General features: G+C 55.2%; 6 protein-coding genes across 11 annotated transcripts; 3 read left to right on the forward strand and 3 right to left on the reverse strand.

The window, feature by feature from the left end:
- Positions 1-654: 654 nt before the first annotated feature.
- LOC115247971 (protein tilB homolog) lies at positions 655-2,946 on the reverse strand. The gene is given in 8 exon segments (XM_029831160.1): positions 655-917; positions 976-1,039; positions 1,129-1,226; positions 1,328-1,346; positions 1,348-1,498; positions 1,699-1,776; positions 1,873-2,040; positions 2,564-2,946. Coding segments are annotated over 8 exon segments (723 nt in total). The 5' UTR covers positions 2,574-2,946; the 3' UTR covers positions 655-782.
- Positions 2,947-2,979: 33 nt separating this feature from the next.
- Positions 2,980-4,673, forward strand: LOC115247972 (zinc finger protein 467-like). Its single transcript, XM_029831162.1, has 5 exons — positions 2,980-3,628; positions 3,709-3,803; positions 3,886-3,988; positions 4,055-4,166; positions 4,280-4,673. The coding sequence occupies exons 1-5, from the start codon at positions 3,415-3,417 to the stop codon at positions 4,671-4,673; spliced, it is 918 nt and encodes a 305-aa protein (XP_029687022.1). The 5' UTR covers positions 2,980-3,414.
- Positions 4,674-5,718: 1,045 nt separating this feature from the next.
- On the forward strand, positions 5,719-8,310 carry LOC115247910 (zinc finger and BTB domain-containing protein 7A-like). 3 transcript variants are annotated; one of them, XM_029830914.1, is made up of 4 exons: positions 5,719-6,233; positions 6,339-6,358; positions 7,066-7,132; positions 7,329-8,310. In XM_029830914.1, exons 1-4 carry the CDS (start codon positions 5,843-5,845, stop codon positions 8,168-8,170), a joined length of 1,320 nt encoding a protein of 439 aa, XP_029686774.1. In that variant the 5' UTR covers positions 5,719-5,842; the 3' UTR covers positions 8,171-8,310. The 3 variants fall into 3 exon arrangements, with proteins under 3 accessions (XP_029686774.1, XP_029686775.1, XP_029686776.1); XM_029830915.1 differs by having other exon boundaries at positions 5,719-6,203; XM_029830916.1 differs by having other exon boundaries at positions 5,719-6,131; positions 6,336-6,358.
- Positions 8,311-10,785: 2,475 nt separating this feature from the next.
- Positions 10,786-11,853, forward strand: LOC115247973 (gastrula zinc finger protein XlCGF49.1-like). The gene is made up of 3 exons (XM_029831163.1): positions 10,786-10,800; positions 10,868-10,966; positions 11,062-11,853. Exons 1-3 carry the CDS (start codon positions 10,786-10,788, stop codon positions 11,509-11,511), a joined length of 564 nt encoding a protein of 187 aa, XP_029687023.1. The 3' UTR covers positions 11,512-11,853.
- Positions 11,854-13,144: 1,291 nt separating this feature from the next.
- On the reverse strand, positions 13,145-15,176 carry LOC115247974 (transmembrane protein 71-like). Its single transcript, XM_029831164.1, has 8 exons — positions 14,945-15,176; positions 14,571-14,625; positions 14,406-14,448; positions 14,047-14,256; positions 13,712-13,968; positions 13,429-13,611; positions 13,289-13,355; positions 13,145-13,211 (listed from the first exon to the last, which is right to left on the reverse strand). Exons 1-8 carry the CDS (start codon positions 15,155-15,157, stop codon positions 13,145-13,147), a joined length of 1,095 nt encoding a protein of 364 aa, XP_029687024.1. The 5' UTR covers positions 15,158-15,176.
- Positions 15,177-15,813: 637 nt separating this feature from the next.
- On the reverse strand, positions 15,814-20,554 carry LOC115247915 (intraflagellar transport protein 57 homolog). 4 transcript variants are annotated; one of them, XM_029830935.1, is made up of 12 exons: positions 20,382-20,553; positions 20,090-20,338; positions 19,807-19,981; positions 19,602-19,720; positions 19,066-19,156; positions 18,209-18,265; positions 17,996-18,118; positions 17,857-17,928; positions 16,905-17,036; positions 16,768-16,830; positions 16,570-16,636; positions 15,814-16,404 (listed from the first exon to the last, which is right to left on the reverse strand). In XM_029830935.1, exons 2-12 carry the CDS (start codon positions 20,245-20,247, stop codon positions 16,247-16,249), a joined length of 1,215 nt encoding a protein of 404 aa, XP_029686795.1. In that variant the 5' UTR covers positions 20,248-20,338; positions 20,382-20,553; the 3' UTR covers positions 15,814-16,246. The 4 variants fall into 4 exon arrangements, with proteins under 4 accessions (XP_029686795.1, XP_029686796.1, XP_029686797.1 ...); XM_029830936.1 differs by having other exon boundaries at positions 20,090-20,330; positions 20,381-20,553; XM_029830937.1 differs by having other exon boundaries at positions 17,857-17,925; positions 20,090-20,554.
- Between the last annotated feature and the right edge of the window lie 45 nt (positions 20,555-20,599).

The raw sequence follows: 20,599 nt of genomic DNA on the forward strand, positions 1-20,599 counted from the left end.
ACCACCTCCACCATCCCTCCACCACCATCCCTCCATCCCTCCATCATCCCTCCACCATCCCTCCATCATCATCCCTCCATCACCATCCCTCCACCATCATCCCTCCATCATCATCCCTCCACCATCCCTCCATCACCATCCCTCCATCCCTCCACCATCCCTCCACCACCATCCCTCCATCCCTCCCTCCACAGACAGAGCGAGAGAGAGGGAGGGATGATGGAGGGAGGGAGCAGCACCTCATTAACACCTCTGTTCCAGCCACCTCCGCATCAGCTCTCATTAGAACATTAACTGACCCGAACAACCAGGTGCTGAGTCAGTCCACCACCAGCTGATGCCCCCTGTGGGGGTCCAGAGGACGCAGAGGTTCTGAAGCTTTGTCCCAGCAGAACCTGCAGCCAGAACGTGCTGCTAACGGTTCTGTCCCTCCTGAGCGGAGCAACAAATCAAGCGTCATGATGTCTGATGAAGGCCTCCCTGAGCTGTGAATCACCTGAGCCTCAGCACGTGGTGCATCACTCAGGTGGGGGCTGTGAATCACCTGAGCCATTAACTGTGGAGAGCTGGAACCCCGGTTCCAGCTTCAGAACCTCAGGCTGCTGCAGCAGCTCAGTGAATCACCTGAGTCTTCCTCAGCTCTGCTCATGAGGAGCAGAGCTGAGGAAGACTCAGGTGGACGTCTCTGACGACAGAAGAAGCAGCGCCGCTGTGACGGCGCCACCGTGTGGCCGCCCTGGGGCGGTGCTGCAGGACCGGCCCGCTAACGTTTGGAACGCCACTCACTCCTCCGCCCTCTGTTTCTCCTCCAGGTGACGATGAGCCTCCACACGAGACTCTGGGCTGAACTCGCAGGGTGTGTTCCAGAACCGGTCTTCCAGGCCGGGATCTCCTCCTGGTTCTCCTGCACCCAGAGCCTGCACACAAGCAGCAGGGGTCAGTCTGGACCGAGGCTTCGCCCCCCCCCCGGAGCACCTGCGGGCAGCTCCTGCTCTGAAGGGCTGGTTCTGGTCCAGAGTCCGTCAGTAAGAACTCACAACTGAACAGGAAGTACACTCACGGCGTGCTGGTGACCCCCCTGCTCTCCTTGATGTGTGCTTCCTGTCTTTCACGTTGCCTCCTCCTCACATGTTCCTCTCCTGCTCCTGGAGCCCCCCCTTTAGCTCCTCCATCCTCTGACAGGCTCGGATCCGCTCGGACCGGCTGATCTTTGCTCCATCCAGCCACTGATGACACACAGTCAGTCAGAACTTCTCCAGGTGGAGGCGTCCAGGAGACCAGCTCCTCACCTGAAGGTCGACTTCCAGGCCTCCTGCTCTGGACTCACCTTCAGCTGGGGGAGGGTCAACCACGTACTCCCTGTAGCCCTGGAACTTTGTGCAGGGGTTCCCCACCAGGAACAACTCCGTCAGGTGGGGGTTGTGCTTCAGACGCTCCACGCTGCTCAGGCGTCCCACAAAGTTCACCGTCAGATCCAGCTTCTCCAGGCTCTCACAGCCTGGAGACAACAGGACAAGGAGGGATCAACGGAACCTTCTCTGAGCTGTGAAGCCAAGCTAAGACAATGCTAAAGGTTAGCTGATCCTGTCCTAACTGTGAGCATTAGCTCCGCTAGCATAGAGACTGTAGCTTTGATCTTCATCCTGCGGTGCAGACGGAGTCTTCCTCCTGTCCCTGGACAGGGAGCTGCCTACTGACCTTCCAGGTTTTCAATGACCTCAATGTTGTTCAAGGCCAGGTTCAAATACTGCAGCTTCTTCAGGTGACCAAGGTTCTCTGGAAGATCAACAAAGAGGAATCATCTCATGACCTTCCAGATCTCAGCAGGAAGACCCTCCCAGGTGTGGTAGACGTGCTGGGGTCCAGCCTCACCCATCCTGGGGATCAGGTTGTTCTGCAGGTACAGGATCTTCAGGTTCCTGCACCACCGGTCCAGGTGCTCGATCTTCTCAATGTTCTGCTGGTGCAGAGAAACTTCCTCCAAAGAACAGATCTCTTTGTCGTTATGCTCGGCCCGCGTGCGGATCATTTCCTCTGTGACTGCAGCGCCGCGTCAACAACAACAACAACAACAACAACAACAGGAGCACAAACTGTTGGGATCTTTACACTCGTGTGGAATGAAACGACATTCAGCAAAACGAAACATTTCCAGTTGACATAAAACACGACATCCTTGTAATAAGTCGAGATAACTAAATATGAGAAATATCACGATTATTAAGACAATTGTGATATTTGATGAAAACATGGCTACAAGTTTTAAGGTTAGCCTCTGGCTAAGCCAAATTAGCGAATTATATCGGTGAAAGTTAAAAAAATAAGGCAATAACAACACATTTTAACGGTAGGAGTGTTTGGAGTAGTTAGTCAATCATCTTTTCAACATTTTTAACTAAATCTGTCACTTGGTGCTAATACTTGCTGCTATCGCCTGTTAGCTAACACACGTTAGCAAAAATAAATTACAATTCGGCAAAAACGTATCAAAAACGTATGACAGATCTTGTAGAAACGCAGATAACGGAGATTATTGCGGTTACATGTGCGGTTGCGAACTTACTGAAAACCATCTTGTCTCTCAGTGAATTTGGTTTCTATGGAAACCGCCCCTGGCGATGCGTTTAAGGACCGTAGGAAAATACACCGACAATGGTCTGAAATGCTGCATTCAGGAGCGTCGGCCAAAAGCACTCAACAATGTCGAGAGTTCAGTTTTTATGGAATTTGGTGAATTCGACGGACGTATTTATGCGCAACAGTCTAGCTGTAGTTTGTTTTCTGTCGGTAGTTGTCTGTAGTCGACTGTAGTTACTCGCCAGCAGTGATGTAGGCAGGTGAAACCCAACGTAACACTCAGCTCATTTGACGCATCAAACCCTTTTTGGCGCTTTGATCTTTAGAATTGTGTTTTGATCTGATTTCGGCGTGAAAGGGCGGGAATACGGTTTTCTGGAATCACCGTCTGTGGTGACGGTGGCGAATTAGTTGATCTTCTTTCACAAACTTCAATGGAAGCCGAGTTTGGTCCTGCTTGTGGAGCGTCATGTCAACATGCCCAAACCCTTAGAATACCCTCTTTTATTGTGAAAGAGAAGAAGAAGAGGCTTAACGGAAGTTGTTCTCCACACGAGGACTGGGAGGCGGAAGTGACCGCACAGCAGCAATAACAACAACAACAGCGACGCTCGTCATTCTTGGGCTGAACCCGCCGGACCGTCGCCCTGCCCGCCGGACCATCGCCCTGCCCGCCGGACCATCGCCCTGCCCGCCGCCGGACCGTCGCCCTGCCGCCGCCGGACCGTCGCCCTGCCCGCCGGACCATCGCCCTGCCCGCCGCCGGACCATCGCCCTGCCCGCCGCCGGGGCTGCTCTCCCCGGACCTGCGGCCTCGTTTACCCGCTTCCCGTCGGGATGACGCGCTTCGCGGCGTTTCGGTCTCAGCTGACGTCCATCATGGAGGCGCTGAGCCGAGCGGCCGTGGCGGAGATCTGCGAGCTGCTGGACGACAGCTGCGCCGTGTTGCAGCTGGAGATCCGCCGCAGCCACGCAGAGAACCAGGCGCTGCGGAGGAAGCTGGAGCTCATGCAGGACTTGGTGGCGCGGGGACACCGGGACGGCGGCCCAGGTGAGGGTGAGGCGGAGTTGTGCTTTCAGCCTGCAGCCCCCCCCCCCAGTCTGGTCTGAGACGTGACGTTTTTCACCCAGATTGCAGCGCTTCCTCTGGAGCCCCGCAGCCCAAAAGTAACCGCAGGAGAAACGGACGCGTGCGGGTGTCGACAGCGCCGCCTGCAGGCGAAGATGTGAGCGATGAAGGAGCTGTTGCGCCTGGTGTTCCACCGCGTTCCAGAACTTCTGGCTCATCCGGTTCTGTCTGCTCCTCAGGATTCACCTGCGGGTGGTGCGGAAGCGGCTGGTGATCAGGATGGGATGGAGCAGAGAAGCATAAAGACAGAAGACGACGACAAGCTGCTCACCAGAGAAGAAGGTAAGACAGAACCTTCAGGGGCCTCCTGCCTGGTTGATGTTGATCTGAGTTCTGCTGGTTCTGAAGGAGCAGAACCGCACTTCCTGGTTGGTGACGACCCAAAGGGAGGAGCCTCCAGGATGAGGACGAGCCCTGGCGTGGACACGGCGCCATGGGAGCCGAGCGCCCTTCAGCATCGGTCCACCGGTGCTCCGGGTTCCCCCACACGTGCGCTCCTGGGGGTTCTGGGACGAGGCCCGTCTCAGGAGAGGCGAGGTGCGTCTGTGACCAGCGCCCAGCGCTCCGACCCAGACGTGGAGCCGAGCTCCGCCTGGACCGCGCCGGCCCGCCGGGCGCTCCCGGCTCCCGTCTGCCGGCGCTGGGCCCGGGCGGCTCCTGGGCCGGTCCTCTGGACCAGAACCAGCACTGCAGGGACCGGCGCTTCGTCTGCAGCTGCTGCAGGAAAGGCTTCACGTCGTCCCGGAGCCTGGAGACGCACATGCGCGTGCACACGGGCGAGCGCCCGTACAGCTGCCCCCAGTGTGGCAAACGCTTCACGCAGTCGGGGCACCTGAAGACGCACCAGAGCGTCCACACGGGCGAGCGGCCCTTCGCCTGCCAGCACTGCGGGAAGAGGTTCGCTGGGCGGCAGAACCTGAGGATCCATCAGCAGAAGCACCACCCAGCGGAGCGGGGCGGGGCCTAACCACCCAGCAGAGCGGGGCGGAGCCTAACCACCACCACCCAGCGGAGCGGGGCGGAGCCTAACCACCACCAACCAGCGGGGCGGAGCCTAACCACCCAGCAGAGCGGGGCGGAGCCTAACCACCACCACCCAGCGGAGCAGGGCGGAGCCTAACCACCCAGCAGAGCGGGGCGGAGCCTAACCACCACCACCCAGCAGAGCGGGGCGGAGCCTAACCACCACCAACCAGCGGGCGGAGCCTAACCACCACACCCAGCGGAGCAGGGCGGAGCCTAACCACCACCACCCAGTGGGCGGAGCCTAACCACCAACAACCAGCGGGGCGGAGCCTAACCACCAACAACCAGCAGAGGGGGCGGAGCCTAACCACCCAGCAGAGCGGGGCGGAGCCTAACCACCACCACCCAGCGGAGCGGGGCGGAGCCTAACCACCACCACCCAGCAGAGTGGGGCGGAGCCTAACCACCACCACCTGTCACCCAGCAGAGTGGGGCGGAGCCTAACCACCACCACCCAGCGGAGCGGGGCGGAGCCTAACCACCACCTGTCACCCAGCAGAATGAACTAGCTGCAAATGTTGACTTTCATAATTACAGCTGTGGAAAATTTAGATTTTTAATCTGTGTTTTTGTGAGTTTTGTGATCTTTTTCTCTCCTCTGAGCGCAGCAGTAACAAAAAACCTTCACATTTGTCAGAATTACCAGAGATTTAGAAACCACTATTTAACACCAGTAAAAAATGAGTTTTCTGTTGATGAGGAGAAAAACATGTAATAAAGATCATTCGTGAGGAGACAATACGGCGCCAAAAGGATGAATTATTTCCACACGTTAGTTTTAAACTAAACTAAAAACTAATTTGATGGTGAAACATCCCGCCATCATTTTCGTTTCGAGGTTTCAAACCTTCTGGAGAACAAATGAAGCTACAGAAAATGATCATTTGTTTAAAAAATGATCAATATTTTGCCGGAAATGCCTTCATACACTCCGCGTTCGATGCTCTTATTTTGAAGGCAGCCACTTTTATGGCGCAGGCAGGAAAACGGATATCCGGCTTTTCTTCTGACCGCCGTAAAACGCCTGAATCGCGAACATCTCGATCCGTCAGCGACGTCAGGACTCGGCCTTGGTCGGTGTCGGTTCTGGTTGTGGTGGTGGTTCTGGACATGGCCGCGCTGAGCAGCAGGGCTCTGCAGGAGCAGCTGTCCGCCATCATGGGCGCGCTGACCAAAGCGGTGGTGGCGGAGATCTGCGAGCTGGTGGACGAAGGTTACGCGCTGCTGCAAATGGAGATCAGCAGGAGCCGCAAGGAGAACCGGGACCTGAAGAACAAGCTGCACCTCATCGAGTCCATAGTGGTCCGGGGAGGCAGCGGGGCTGGAGGGCCGGTGGCGCCCGGCGAGGAGCCGGACACCGACCACGGGGGTGGAGGAGGTCCTGGAGGAGGTGCTGGAGGTGCTGGAGCAGGTGCTGGAGGAGCAGGAGGTCCTGGAGCAGGTCCTGGAGGAGCAGGAGGTGCTGGAGCAGGTCCTGGAGGAGCAGGAGGTGCTGGAGCAGGTCCTGGAGGAGCAGGAGGTGCTGGAGCAGGTCCTGGAGGAGCAGGAGGTCCTGGAGCAGGTGCTGGAGGAGCAGGAGGTCCTGGAGCAGGTCCTGGAGGAGCAGGAGGTGGAGGAGTGGGGGAGGTAGGCAGAGCCTTTATCGTGCTGGTTTCTCAGTAACTTCTGATAAAACAGCCATTTTAGAACATCCTTTTTAATCATGATGTTGTGTGTAAATAGTGAATTTTAAACCTTTAATTACACCTTTTCTCCGACATTTAGTGTGATGAGGGAAGGTTCCCAGTGTCCTCCTGAGCTTCATTGAACTCTGAATCTAAAGAGGTGTTGTAACCATGTAATAACATTCGGATTCCTCCTTTCAGTTTCTCCTGACATCGACCGTCTAGTAATAACAGGACGCTGCTGGTCGGGTCCACGTGTCTTCGGCCCTAAACTGCTGCGGCGGCACCAGGAAGATAAATAATAAGAGAATATAAATAATGAGAGAATATAAATAATAAGAGAATATAAATAATGAGAGAATATAAATAATGAGAGAATATAAATAATGAGAGAATATAAATGAGAGAATATAAATAATGAGAGAATATAAATAATGAGAGAATTCTAAGAGCAGATTAAAGTGCAGGTTTGTGGCCAAAAACAGGGATTACTTATTTGACCTGTTTGGTTCCAGGTGATCCGGTTGACGTGATCAATCGACACATTTGGTCTCATTTACTCTTGAGGAGGTTCTAATTGCCTGAATTAGCGTTTGTGTTACGTCGTATGTTATAACGCGTTTATTACACCGTCTCTTACTCAAGTGTGATGTTGGATTTCTGTCTCAGTTTCAGCTTCCTGAGGTGGTTTTGATCAAAGATGAGGACTCGGACACCGAAGGTTCTGTTGGGGAAGGTGAGTAGAACCCTTGACGAGCTGGTTTGAGACTCACCTGATCCGGTGATCCAGTGATCTGGTGATCCAGTGGTCCGGTGATCCAGTGATCCGGTGATCCGGTGGTCTGGGCGGCTTCAGCACGTCCCTGTCCAGGATGATTAAACGCTCTCGGAGCATCCAGATGTTGTTTAACCTGGAGCATCTTGTCGTTCAGACGGAGCGAAGCCCAGCGAAGGAGGGGCGGCTGCTTCCTGTCGGCTGCTTCCTGTCAACCAGCGCGCCAGGAGACGCAGGACAGGAAGTCCTGAGGGGGACGGCAGGTCCGTCCTGGACCAGCCGTCCCTGAAAGTGTGCAGAGTGGCACCAGGGCCGCAGATGAGGAGCACATCTGGGTTCGTGCTGGACGCCCCTGGCGGCGACGCCGGGCTCTCCGGCCACTGTGCTGTTGGGGACGAGCCCACCGGGTCGGTCGGCTCCCACGGTGCCTCCGACGTTCAGCTGGTCCACCAGGAGTACCAGCAGCTGTCATATTTTGGTGACGCTGCTCTGATGGAGTCCGATCCAAACCGGACAGAACTGGACTTCGGCCTCATGTGGGAGCGGCAGTCCAGAAGTCAGCCGGGCTTCGTTCATTCCTGTCCACACGGAAGCCCCGAGGGCGATGAGCTCAGAACCACAGCGGGTTCCATGTCCACGGACTCTCAGCTGTCTGAAAGCGGCAGTTCTGGGTTCGAGTACGAGAACGTGGCCCCTCCGGGTCACTCCCAGACGGGCGGCGGCGGGCGTGGGCGACGCTTCCTCTGCTCCGTCTGTAACAGGACGTACGCCACGTCTCAGAACCTGGAGGTCCACATGCGGATCCACACGGGCGAGAGGCCCTTCAGCTGCGAGCAGTGCGGCAAGAGGTTCACCCAGTCGGCCCACCTGAAGTCCCACATGAGCATCCACTCGGGCGAGCGGCCGTACCCCTGCAGGGCGTGCTCCCGCAGCTTCATCGTCCGCTACAGCCTGAAGCTGCACATGAAGAAGTGCCACCCCAACGTCCCCAACGAGTGACGCTTCAGCCAACAGTGCCGAACAAGTGCCTCACAAAGTGCTTCTAGGACCCCAGAGAACGGAGGGAGGAACTGTAGTTTGATACTCCATTACGTCATTTCTGCTATTTTTTAACTACAACAGTGACGCTTTGACTTGAATCAGTTTTAGATTATTGTGAAATAATCAGACTTTTCTAAATGTTTGATATGGGAGGACAGACAGAGGAGCGTAAATGGACGAGGGGAACCAAATAAAGCTCCTCCACGTGCAGGCGTGTTGCTCAATGACGCCTCGGCGTTTTTAAGGTCCAGCTAGCAGAAGCTAGCTTTGGTCCGAGGCTTCACCTCAGAACATGAATGTTGGAGAAGCAGAGAAAGTTGCTGAGAAAACCCACAAAGGTAAAGGAGAAGGCGACCACGCTGCCGGACCTGCAGCCAAAGAACCTGCTAACGAGCACAGATCAAAGAAATGGGTTCTGTTCAAGGTGCAACATCAGAGGAAATCTTGAAATGTTCCCTGTCACCAAGCCAAGCGTGAACAGCTTCATGTGAGATGATAGTGAAGCACTTAAACCCTCGAGGAGAAGCTGGCGGGTGGGAGCAGGAGGCCGACAGGTTGGTGGGTGGCTTCTCTCCTGGCATTGCTCCCATTTCCCAACTTCCAGTGAGTAAAAATGGGATTCTAAAAAGGTTTGCTGTGTGTTTATTTGATTGAGAACAACGTGTTGATGTTAACTACAAAGATTCAGAGATTTCTGCTGAATGAAAAACGTGCTTCTGCTCAAAAAAGGGTGAAAACTCTGGAATACAGTATCGACATCCATCGGCGAGGCCTAATCTATCCACCAGGGGGCGGTGTGGCGCAGCTCAGGTCACTTTAGAGCCACGAAGAAGAAAGTGATCGATTCGGTTATTGACGCCTCGTAGACCTATTAGAGATCGATAAATAATCGTCTCTGTGGAAATGTGTCAGAATAAAAAAATCTACGTATTTATTTGCGTTTCCACAAGAAAACAAACCTGCACATCATCGGTTCGCTATTCAGGGAGGCTAAATAATACCAATAAATACGTACAGATTTATTAATTTATTTTTATTCTGTTCACGTGCATCCGCAGATTCTCATTTTCACACGCAGAAATAAAAAAATTAAAGATTTTTCGCGCATGCGCCCTCCCCCAGACGTTGGGGTTCGCATCGCTTCCGGGTTTCGGGGCTGTTTACATTTCGCGGAGGCTCCACGTTCCGGTGAAGCGAGCGCGAGATCATTTGGACCCAACGAACGTCTCCGGGTGTCCCGACGCAGCGGCCCAGATGTCCCCGGCCGCCGCCTTCCACGCGCAGCTCGCCTCCATCATGGAGGTTCTGGCCAACACGGCCGTGGCGGAGATCTGCGAGCTCGTGGACAGCGGCTACTCGGAGCTGCAGCTCGAGATCGCCCGCAGCCGCCGCGAGAACGAGCAGCTGCGGAGGAAGCTGCGGCTCATGGAGCTGCGGGCGGCGCGCGCCAGCGCCCTGCGGGCCCTGGCCGGCGGCGGCGGCGCTCGGGCTCCGGTTCCCGGTCACCATGGCGACCATGCGAGGAGAGCCAGAGCCCAGCGAGGTAACATCCGGGTCACTTTGGTGTGTGTCGAGATAAAATGCACACAAACAAACGCACACACGCTCACAAACACACACACATATATTTGACCTAGTGTGTCTGTGTGATGACGTGTTTCGGACGGGTTGGGGGACGGGGACGGGACCCTGGGATGGGGGACAGGACCCTGGGATGGGGACGGGACCCTGGGTGGGAGACAGGGACGGGGGACAGGACCCTGGGTGGGAGACAGGACCCTGGGTGGGAGACAGGACCCTGGGACGGGGGACAGGACCCTGGGACGGGGACGGGGCCCTGGGACACCGGAGGCTGACCAGTCAGTTCTGTTGGTTCTGCACCAACTGACCCGACCAGCTGGTGCCCCCATCAGTTCCCAGTACCAGCTGGGAGCTGATGGGTCCCAGTTGATCGTCCTCCTGGATCCACCCGAGACTTTGTCCCCCCCACTGGCCTCGTTGCCCAGAATGCATTTCAGTGTAAACAACAACAGCAGGTCTTTGTTCCTGTCCCTGATGACATCATTGCTCCCCAGGTGAAGCCGCGGCGGCGTCCTCGGCTGCTGCTCAGGAGCGGGGCTCCTCGGGGCCCCCGGGGGCCTCTGGACCCGTCAGGGTAAGAAGATGGAGGAGGTTGGTGTCACGGTCGCCGCTCGGGTTCAACGTGATTCTGTCTCTCGTAGGCCACGCCCACCGCCGAGGCCGTGGCGCCGACCATCAAAACAGAGGACGGCGGCGCATCTTGGTCCCCGTCGGAGCTAAATCGTAAGTATCGTTTACGTCGGGAACCTTCGCAACCCGAACGAGCGAATGACGTTACGGTTTGGGGTGATTAGCTTGTAGCATCGCCGGGCTAGGCTAACGTTGTCGGACATCTTCTCGTCTTTACAGTTCGATCATTAAAAATCAAATATTGGCTTCACACTTCTGCTTTTTTAACCTCTAGAGGAGTTTTGTTCTGTCGTTGCCGAGGAGACGGAGGCCCCGCCCACGTCCATCAAACAGGAAGTGTCAGAGGAGAGTGATGGTTCGAGATGCGCTTCCTGGATGTGTGACATCACTTCCTCCTGCTGGTCAATCCAACAAACCCCGAACACGGATTCTGTCACTACCCAGAATCCTTTGAGGGAGGAACCAGGCCACTCGTTAGCGCTGAACGCCACTGTGGGCGTGTCCTCTGATTCTGGGGGCGGCGGCTTGTCTTTGAAGGAGGCGGTAGCAGAGCGGCAGCAGGGGGCGCCGTTACCCCCAGACCGGCCACAGCTTCCTGCGAGGAAGGCAGCAGCCGACAGGCCCAACGCGTCCCACAGGCGGGAGCGCGGGAGGCACCAGGACGGCGCCGGCAGGGGTTCTGGTCCCGGTCGGGGGGGGGTTCTTCCAGAGCGTTCGTGTGCAACTGCTGCGGTAAAACTCTGGCCTCCTTGAAGAACCTCAACACCCACATGAGGGTGCACACGGGCGAGAAGCCGTTCGTCTGCGCGCTGTGTGGGAAGCGCTTCTCCGACCCCAGCAACCTGAAGCGCCACCAGAGCGTCCACACGGGCGAGAAGCGCTACGGCTGCGTCCACTGTGGCAAACGCTTCGCCCAGTCGGGCTCCCTCAAGGTCCACATGAGCGTCCACACCGACTGTAAACAGTTCAGGTGTTCCTCCTGCGGCAAGACCTTCATCTCTGGCAGCCACCTGCGCCGCCACGCCGCCATGCACGCCGCCGTGCACGCCACGGAGCGAGAGCGTCCGCCGCCCTTCAGCGACCACTGAGGCTCATCGGGGCAGGACCAAGATTCTGGCCCAGATGAGGATTAAGACCAGCGCACCGTCGTTAAGGGACGTTCTCCCCTGAAGCTCCCTCACCTGGATTCACAGGTGATTCTCACCTGGATTCACAGGTGATTCTCACACCAGACTGATCAGAGTAATCAGAACCTTTATTGGGACCAGGACATATTATAAACAGGAGTAGAACCTGCCTCCAGGACCAGAGGAACCAGAACCACAAAGTAAAGTGTCATCTGTAGGACGTCCAGCAGGGGGCGGAAGTGAGGAGCCGTTTAATGTGTAAAACTCGTGAATAAAGACGTAAATAAAGACGTAAATAAAGTCTTCATGAATGTCAGAGTGACGTGAGACGTGTGAAGAACGTTGAAGGGTTCTCTTTAATGGTTCATTATTGATAACTGATCAATACAACTGATCCTCTAATAAACACTGATCAATAAACACTGATCAATAAACACTGATCCAAATGTCTGTGGCTCATCAGGTTAAAATATCAAAAGCAATAAAAAAGGTTTATCACATAAATAGCTGATTAGTGCAAGAGTCTCCGCCCACAATCAAATGACACGCCCATTCTAGCGAAGACACGCCCCTTCGTCATAATTTGTCAAAAGTGCTTTTTTAAGTTTTGCCAAAAGAGTTAAAAAAAACTGCTGCCTATCAAAAATACAGGTGACTTCTAGAGGAGGGCGGAGCCTCCACAGCCTCATGACACCTGTGTGGTCTCTGGTGTGTGTGGTGGTGTGTGTGATGGGTGTGTGTGTGTGTCTCTGGTGTGTGTTGTGGTGTGTGTGTCTGTGGTGTGTGTGTGTCTGTGGTGTGTGTGTGATGGGTGTGTGTGTCTCTGGTGTGTGTGTGTGTCTGTGTGGGTGTGTCTGGGTGTGTGTCTGGTGTGTGTGTCTGTGGTGTGTGTGTCTCTGGTGTGTGTCTGTGTGGTGTGTGTCTGTGATGGGTGGGTGTCTGGTGTGTGTGTGTGATGGGTGTGTTCTGGTGTGTGTGTGTCTCTGGTGTGTGTGTCTCTGGTGTGTATGTCTGTGATGGGTGTGTCTGGTGTGTGTGTGTGTCTCTGGTGTGTGTGTGTCTCTGGTGTGTGTCTGTGGGTGTGTGTGTCTCTGGTGTGTGTGTGATGGGTGTGTGTGTCTCTGGTGTGTGTGTCTGTGGGTGTGTGTCTGGTGTGTGTGTGTCTGTGATGGGTGTGTGTGTCTCTGGTGTGTGTGTGGTGTGTGTGTCTGTGGTGTGTGCAGCGGCGCTCCTGTGCCAGCTGAAGGTGGCGAGGGTGCGTTCCAGTCCTCCACCACCGGGGGGCGCTGCAGCCTCCGTCGGCCGTCACTCGTTCCGTGAGCTGATGTCCTGAGGCAGTGGGAAAGTCAGCGTTTGTACGTGTGTGTCGGACTGAAGCGGCCGGTTGTGTGTCGTGTCTCACCTCCGTCTTGGCCCGCCTCCACCTGCCCGCTGGCCCCGACTTGGTCAGACCTGTTGAGCGTGGACAGAGAGACGCTACGCAGGTGATCCTCAGAACTTTCTGAGTTTAGCATCCACGTTAGCTTATGCTAATCAACGTTAGCTAGCGTAGAAGATGAGGCTCCTCCCTCCGACGCCGCTGTGGACACGTTACTTACACCGCAAAGGTGGTGATCAGCCCAGACGCCCCCGCAGCCACAGCGGCGCTCCACAGGAGACACCTGCACAGGTACAGACGGTCAGTCCTGCAGGTCACCTGACCACCGCCACCTTTCCACTGCGCTTCAGTGACATTTACCCAGAGTTCACAGCAGCGACGATGAAGATGACGAAGATCGAAAGGAGGACGGTTGTCATGGTTACACCTGAAACACAACATGAAGAACGCCAACATGTTAAGCGTCTGCGTGAGCCCATGAACAGGAAGTGGCCGCTCACCTGTGTGCTCAGGTGAGACCCTGCTGCACGAGCCGCCTGTGTACAGGTGTGAGGGGGGCGGGACTTCAGTGAGACCGGCGAGTGTCTGCTTGGATTGACAGATCTCTGCACCAATCTCCTCCTGGATCAGGACCGTTGGAGGTGGAGTCATCTTGCCCGGAGGGGGCGGAGCCTCAGTGTGGTCTACAGGAGACACGCCCGCAGGCTTCTTATGGTCACTCTAGCGTTAGCGTTAGCATTAGCATCAGTGGCTTCCTTCAGGACATGTCAGAACGTTACTGACCGTACGTGAACCCGTGACCTTTGTCCAGATCAGCGCTGTCCAACTCTGACCAGGTGGACTTGTCCAACTCTGACCAGGTGGACTTGTCCAACTGGTCGCTCTCTGGTCCGGTCCTGTCCCAGAGGTGGTTCTGGTCCCCTTCCGCAGTAAAAACCCCTCTGAAGACCTTCTCATCCAGCCACGACTGACAACCTTCTGTCACGTCACTCAGCAGGCGAGCCAGGGCGCCGGTCGGGCGCCGCCGCCGCCGGAAAACCCTGAGAGCAGAACCGCCTTCGTGAACCCGTGGAACACGTGCACGTGTGCGCGCGTGTGTGTGAGGCAGCCGCTCTCACCTGACCAGCCTCTCCTTGTAGGACACGCTGGTTTTACAGGGCGTTAGCGACACGTTGCCGTCATGGTCCCAGGAGAAGGCTCCTCGGTGACGCTGTAGTAGCCGTTGGTCAGGAGGCGCGGGGAGCGGGCGGCAGGAGCACAGCTGGCTGCCGTCCGCCGAGGGATGGCAGATGTAGGAGGAGTCAGGAGACAGCAGAGACACGTCCAGGCTGAGGGACACGGACAGGACGCTAGCCTCCAGCACACCAGAGCATCCTCACGCCTGTTTCTATGTGTGCTAGCATGCTAACAGCTAAAACTACACTGCTCTCGTCACCGGTGAAACGAGAAGGTTCCACCAACAGAAGGTTCCTCTCACCTCTGACAGGCTTCACTCCTCAGACGACGTCTGATGGGAGAACCTAAAGAGGAGAAGAAGAGGTTAAAGAAAGAGCGGCTAACGTGTCGCTGCTATCGGCCCGTTTGTCCAACACCAAGAGACAGAGGGACGTCTCCGAGACGCTTCAGCAGCAAGACGACGTACTTGTGACAGCTCCTGAGAAGAACATGTTCCTCCTGCACAGACGACCTCTGGAGATCTGTGGGTCACCATGGAAACACACACACACACGCACACACACACACACACACACACACACACAGATCACACCTCAGAGCACGCTGGAGGATCAGAGGGGACTATTTTTAGCAGAGCATTAATAGCAGGACTATGTGGAGGATGTGTGTGTGCGTGTGTGTGCGTGCGTGTGTGTGTGTGTGTGTTATTAATAGCCTCTGAAGGATCAGAGCTCAATTTAAACATTGCAACACATCCCGTGCTTTGACAGGAGTGAGACGGTTCCCAGTCACTCCTGATCAGACCAGTCTGAGCTGGAACAGAGAACAGCAGGACGCTACCGTTGAGCCTGTTTCCGTGGCGACGGCGTCCTTCTTTACTCTCTGCGTTTGTTTCCCATCCTGCACAAAAGAGTTTCTCTGGTCAGTCCAGCAGGGAACGCTGGGAACAAACGAGGAAACCAGCTTCTGCCCCCCCCCCTCGGGGAGCCTCTTCCCAGCATGCCTTGCCGCAGCTGATGATGTTGGAGGAAATGACGTCATCGCCAGCAGCATCAGCACCACATTGTTTATGCGTCTAAAACCAGAACTCTCTAATAATGATGTTAAATTGAGCAATACTGACTCCATCAATGTTGACTGCTTCGTTTGATTCATTATTATATACTTAAATGTTTAAAAACCCGAACTAGATCTTAGTTTGTAAACGTCGCTATCGCTACTGTTATTCTCCATATATTCAGGATAAACTTCAAATCCTCCCAGAAAACGCATTAAAACATGTAAATTAAGCTTTAAAAAGTGGCGGAATAAGAACCAACACTCACGTTTAGTTTTTCTATTATTTCACCAACTTTCACTGTTCCAAAACGTCACTTGATTCTAATATTTTTAAACTTTGTCTAAACGTGAAATTCCATAAAAAGGGAGCTGACCTGTTCCAGAAGAACTGGAATGATCCTGGACTCTTTCCTGGATTTCTTTTTCTGGGTTTGATCCAAACAGGTTTCATGTTCGGAACCCCGCAGCAGTGACCGGAAACCTCGCCCACTCAGGCGGAACTGGCGTCAAAATAAACTATCAGTCCACCACTTCCGCTCCTGGACTTCACCATAAAAGTCTCTAAAGGTCGTTTTTTAGCTATTTGATCAGTTCTGTAGGATACTGTTGTAAAACAAACCATTTAAATATCAGATATTAAACATACATTTAGGACTTTTACTTCATCTGGACCAGTTTGTCCACTATCATAAAAACAGCTGTAGCTTTTATTTTGATAAAAAAAAGGACATCTTCCTGTATGTTGCTGCATGTTTGAATGAAAACAGTTGTTCAACAGTTTCCTGTAGAAAAGATGGTTGGAAGGAGGGGGCGGAGCATGAGCCATCAGGTGACCAGCAGGAGGGGGGCGGAGCATCAGCCATCAAGTGACCAGCAGGAAGGGGCGGAGCATGAGCCATCAGGTGACCAGCAGGAGGGGGGCGGAGCATCGGCCATCAGGTGACCAGCAGGAGGGGGCGGAGCATCGGCCATCAGGTGACTCCACCTGTGGGTCGGTGTCAGTCCGTCCTCTGGCCCACCCACTAGATTCAGCCCCGTGGTCCACTGATGGCTATGGTTCTGATCAAACCCTCAGCAGAACCCTCAGGTGATGTTGGTGGCCAGCATGTCCCGGGTCATGTTGGACTTCTCCTTTAGCCTGGAGAGCAGCAGCGCGTGCTGGACCACCCCGGTCCTCACGTCCATCTGGACTACTTCCTGTTTCAGCCTGGTCAGACTGCGCCGGATCCTCACCACTGGGGCTGCACACACACACACACAGAGTTAAACTTTGTTTGATATAGAAAAACCATTAACGAACCATTATGACCATCAAGTTCTCAGGAGGAAGGACTCCTGCTCTGTTACCCCCCCCCCACACACACACACACTCACACCACCCCCCACACACACACACACACACTCACCTCCATCCGACATGCTGGAGTCTCTGTCCTTGATCTCCTGCTCGATCTTCTTCACCTCGTCACTGATCTAAAAGAGACCAAACTCAGGACTCAGATGTTGCTTCATGTTTCAGAGCATCTTCAACCTCAGCAGATGTGGACAGATGTTGCTGCTGGAGCCGGGACATCTGTCCACATCTGTCCACCATCTTCACTCACCTCCCTCAGCTCCAGCCTCTTCTCCATCACTCGTGCGTTGGTCTGCTGGTAGCGCTCTTGCTCCTGCAGGAGGACAACGTCCAGGTGTGTGAGCAGGTGGGGCCAGATGTTGGCCAGATGTTGGGGGGGGTCTTTACCTGCTGGAGTCTGGCCCGAACGCTGCGGTACTCCTGGATCAGAGGCTCCAGCTGCTTGCTGATGTACTTCTCTCTGCTGCTCACCTTCTCCACAGCTTTACTGAGGTCCTGCTGCAGCCGGGTCAGGAAGCTCTGGGCCACACACACACACACACAGATGGATGTGAACACCCCCAGACACACACCCCAGACACACCCCCTGGACCCCCCCCAGACACACACCCCCAGACACACCCCCTGGACCCCCCCCCAGACACACACCCCAGACACACCCCCCAGACACACCCCCTGGACCCCCCCCAGACACACACCCCAGACACACACCCCCAGACACACCCCCTGGACCCCCCCCAGACACACACCCCAGACACACCCCCCAGACACACCCCCTGGACCCCCCCCCAGACACACACCCCAGACACACACCCCCAGACACACCCCCTGGACCCCCCCCAGACACACACCCCAGACACACACCCCAGACACACCCCCTGGACCCCCCCCAGACACCCCCCAGACACACACCCCAGACACACACCCCCAGACACACCCCCTGGACCCCCCCCAGACACCCCCCCAGACACACACCCCAGACACACCCCTGGACCCCCCCCAGACACACACCCCTGGACCCCCCCAGACACACACCCCAGACACACCCCCTGGACCCCCCCAGACACACACCCCTGGACCCCCCCCAGACACACACCCCAGACACACACCCCAGACACACACCCCTGGACCCCCCCCAGACCCCCCCCCCCCCAGACACACCCCCCTGGACCCCCCAGACACACACCCCAGACACACCCCTGGACCCCCCCCAGACACACCCCCCCAGACCCCCCCCTGGACCCCCCACCCCCCCCCGCACACACCCCCCAGACACACCCCTGGACCCCCACCCCCCCCGACACACCCCCCAGACCCCCCCCTGGACCCCCCAGCAGACCTTGGAGTCCTCTGTCAGGGAGCTGATTGCCTGGTTGTGCTGGTGCATCTGCTCCAGGTGGCTCCTCCACTGCTGCAGAGCACACACATTCTCATTTTCTCGTCATTCAGGTGTTCCTGAACGTGGACTGAGGCTGGACCTTGTTGTGGGTCCTGGTGGAGACCCTGAGCTGCGTCAGGACTCGTTCCACCTCCAGGTTCCATTCAGCTGCATCTCCTGCTGACTCTGGAGCATCGTCTGCTCTGAGGGCACCTTCAGGTTCCTGTCAGGCCAGAGCAGAGCTTCAGTCTGCTGCCTGGTCCTGGCGCCAGGTTCTCCCTCCACGTGCACATTCAGCAGCAGCTCTACTCACGCTGGTTTGGAGCTTCAGAGTGTCCAGGTCCAGCACGTCCTCGTCATCATCGGCCTCCTGCAGACACCAAACACAGCACGTCACCAGTCACGTCTGACGTCATGCTAACGTATGACAACACTGAGCTAACGGGCGCGGCACACACCACGTCATGCTAACAGCAGCAGTTCTGCAGCTAAAAGTGCTGCTGGACGGCATCACACACTTCCTGTTGCTCTACACACACTTCCTGTTGCTCTACACACACTTCCAATTGTTCTCCACACTTCCTGTTGCTCTACAAACACTTCCTGTTGCTCTACACACACTTCCTGTTGCTCTACACACACTTCCTCTTGTTCTACACACTTCCGGTTGCTCTACACACACTTCCTCTTGTTCTACACACTTCCTGTTTCTCTACACACACTTCCTGTTGCTCTACACACACTTCCTGTTGCTGTACACACACTTCCTGTTGCTCTACACACACTTCCTGTTGCTCTCCACACACTTCCTGTTGCTCTCCACACACTTCCAATTGTTCTCCACACTTCCTGTTGCTCTACACACACTTCCTGTTGCTCTACACACACTTCCTGTTGCTCTCCACACACTTCCTGTTGCTCTCCACACACTTTCTGTTGCTCTACACACACTTCCAATTGTTCTCCACACTTCCTGTTGCTCTACACACACTTCCTGTTGCTCTCCACACACTTCCTGTTGCTCTCCACACACTTCCTGTTGCTCTCCACACACTTCCTGTTGCTCTCCACACACTTCCAATTGTTCTCCACACTTCCTGTTGCTCTACACACACTTCCTGTTGCTCTACACACAAACCACAACAGCATCAGTTAGAGTCGGGAACCTACGATCGCCTCCTCCTCGGCTCGGCTGAGTGTGAGCTCGGCATCGTCCTCCACGATGGACTCTTCTTCTGTGGTTTCTGTGGGATATTTTGGTCTAGAGGAAGAGAGACAAAACAGGAAGTCACCACTGAAGAAAGATAAAGAAGAAGATGTCTGAACCTTCTGGACGCTGGTGCCACTTTACAAAAACCAGAAGATGTGAGCTGCTCAGGCCCGTTGCCACGGTAACCTGTGGGTGCTAGACAGAGGTGTAAAGCTCCACCAACACATCTGACCTCAGATCTGAACCTGCACAACTTCACACCATACGTAGATTCCTTTGATGTTTTTGTTAATACCTTTAAAAAGGATTTAAAACGTAAACGTTAAGTGACTGATGGTTCCAGGCCGCAGCAGCACCATCTACCGGTACCAGCACACTTCCTGTTTATGGGCCAGGGAACCCATGTGGTGCACAGGTACAAGAAACATTTGGGAACATTTGCAGCTTCTCCTCGTTTCCAACAACTCCCACGTGCACGTGCACGCAGGGACGGTACCTCCTGAAGGAGAAGCCCGTCCGCTTCAGGGCCTCCTCAGCCAGGCGGTCCAACACAAAGCAGACATGTTCCCCAGAACCGGACTTCAGTTTGGAGGGGGGGAAATCCACTTTAACACCCTGAGAGAGCAGAGAGGTCACGTCAGGTGTGTGTGTGTGTGTGTGTGTGTGTGTGTTCAGCAGATCTGAAGCTTTGCGTCACTTACAAACGCCCGAAGTTCTGCCAGGATGTTGGACACGGTGGTGGTGGGTTCGTCGTACTCCAGAGGTTCAGGGAACGGCCGCCCCGCCGTGTTGATGAGCCAGGCAGCCGTGATGGTGAACAAGTAGAACTGTTCTCCTGGGTTGGACCCGATGTGAGGACTGGACACAAAGTAATGTCTGGAGCAGGAACACAGAGGTCAGAACATCAGGAACCAACATCTGGAGATCATGGTGCTGTGCTGGCTGCTGAGGAACCCACGGTGCTGCCATCAGGCTCTGTCCTACCTCGACAGACTCTTCGCGCTGTTGTGCTTCGCCAGAACCTGCTCCTCATAATCCAGCAGCTTCAGCTTTTCCAGCAACCCTTCCATCACAGCGAAGCCGCCGTAAGCCGCCCCGGGGCCGCGGTCCTCGCCATCGGCTCGTCTTCCATCTTCCGCCATCGTCGAACCTCCAACAGCTTCCACAACACAACGAACCTGCGGCTTGTTGCGCTTTTGTTGTCAAGCAACGACAGCTAACGCTAGCAGCTAACGCTAACAGGCTGCTAGCGTTAGCTGCTAGCGTTGATTGCTAAAGTAATCAGGATGAGGGCCGGACGCGATATTTACACTTCAAAAAACGTAAAATTATTAATTATTATTGTCACCAAGCGAAACTTCCATTTTCTTGCTCGACAATCTGGTAGCGCTGGTAGCGCTGTTAGCTCTGGGGTCCACGCACTTCCGCTCATCGACGCGAGTGTTTCCGGTCTTTCAGATTAAAAGTCGACGTTCCTCGGACTTGAGATTGGGA

The sequence above is a fragment of the Takifugu rubripes genome, chromosome 22 (genome assembly GCF_901000725.2).
Source record: "Takifugu rubripes chromosome 22, fTakRub1.2, whole genome shotgun sequence".
Classification (NCBI taxonomy): Eukaryota; Metazoa; Chordata; class Actinopteri; order Tetraodontiformes; family Tetraodontidae; genus Takifugu; species Takifugu rubripes.

Excerpts from the sequence above, each read along its gene's own strand:
- LOC115247972 (XM_029831162.1), top strand. The coding sequence starts at position 3,415 with ATGACGCGCTTCGCGGCGTTTCGGTCTCAGCTGACGTCCATCATGGAG. Across the intron at positions 3,629-3,708 it reads ACACCGGGACGGCGGCCCAG|ATTGCAGCGCTTCCTCTGGA; the intron begins GTGAGGGTGAGG and ends TTTTTCACCCAG. Across the intron at positions 4,167-4,279 it reads CCGAGCGCCCTTCAGCATCG|ACGTGGAGCCGAGCTCCGCC; the intron begins GTCCACCGGTGC and ends GCTCCGACCCAG.
- LOC115247910 (XM_029830914.1), top strand. The coding sequence starts at position 5,843 with ATGGCCGCGCTGAGCAGCAGGGCTCTGCAGGAGCAGCTGTCCGCCATC. Across the intron at positions 6,234-6,338 it reads AGCAGGAGGTGCTGGAGCAG|GAGGTGGAGGAGTGGGGGAG; the intron begins GTCCTGGAGGAG and ends CTGGAGGAGCAG. Across the intron at positions 7,133-7,328 it reads CGAAGGTTCTGTTGGGGAAG|ACGGAGCGAAGCCCAGCGAA; the intron begins GTGAGTAGAACC and ends CTTGTCGTTCAG.
- LOC115247973 (XM_029831163.1), top strand. Across the intron at positions 10,967-11,061 it reads GCTTGTCTTTGAAGGAGGCG|GCGGGAGCGCGGGAGGCACC; the intron begins GTAGCAGAGCGG and ends CGCGTCCCACAG.
- LOC115247974 (XM_029831164.1), bottom strand. The coding sequence starts at position 15,157 with ATGCTGCTGGCGATGACGTCATTTCCTCCAACATCATCAGCTGCGGCA. Across the intron at positions 14,257-14,405 it reads AGGAGTGAAGCCTGTCAGAG|CCTGGACGTGTCTCTGCTGT; the intron begins GTGAGAGGAACC and ends CGTGTCCCTCAG. Across the intron at positions 13,212-13,288 it reads GTCGCTGCTGTGAACTCTGG|GTGTCTCCTGTGGAGCGCCG; the intron begins GTAAATGTCACT and ends GTACCTGTGCAG.
- LOC115247915 (XM_029830935.1), bottom strand. The coding sequence starts at position 20,247 with ATGGCGGAAGATGGAAGACGAGCCGATGGCGAGGACCGCGGCCCCGGG. Across the intron at positions 19,982-20,089 it reads AGCGCGAAGAGTCTGTCGAG|ACATTACTTTGTGTCCAGTC; the intron begins GTAGGACAGAGC and ends TTCCTGCTCCAG. Across the intron at positions 17,929-17,995 it reads CCACCAGGACCCACAACAAG|CAGTGGAGGAGCCACCTGGA; the intron begins GTCCAGCCTCAG and ends TGTGCTCTGCAG.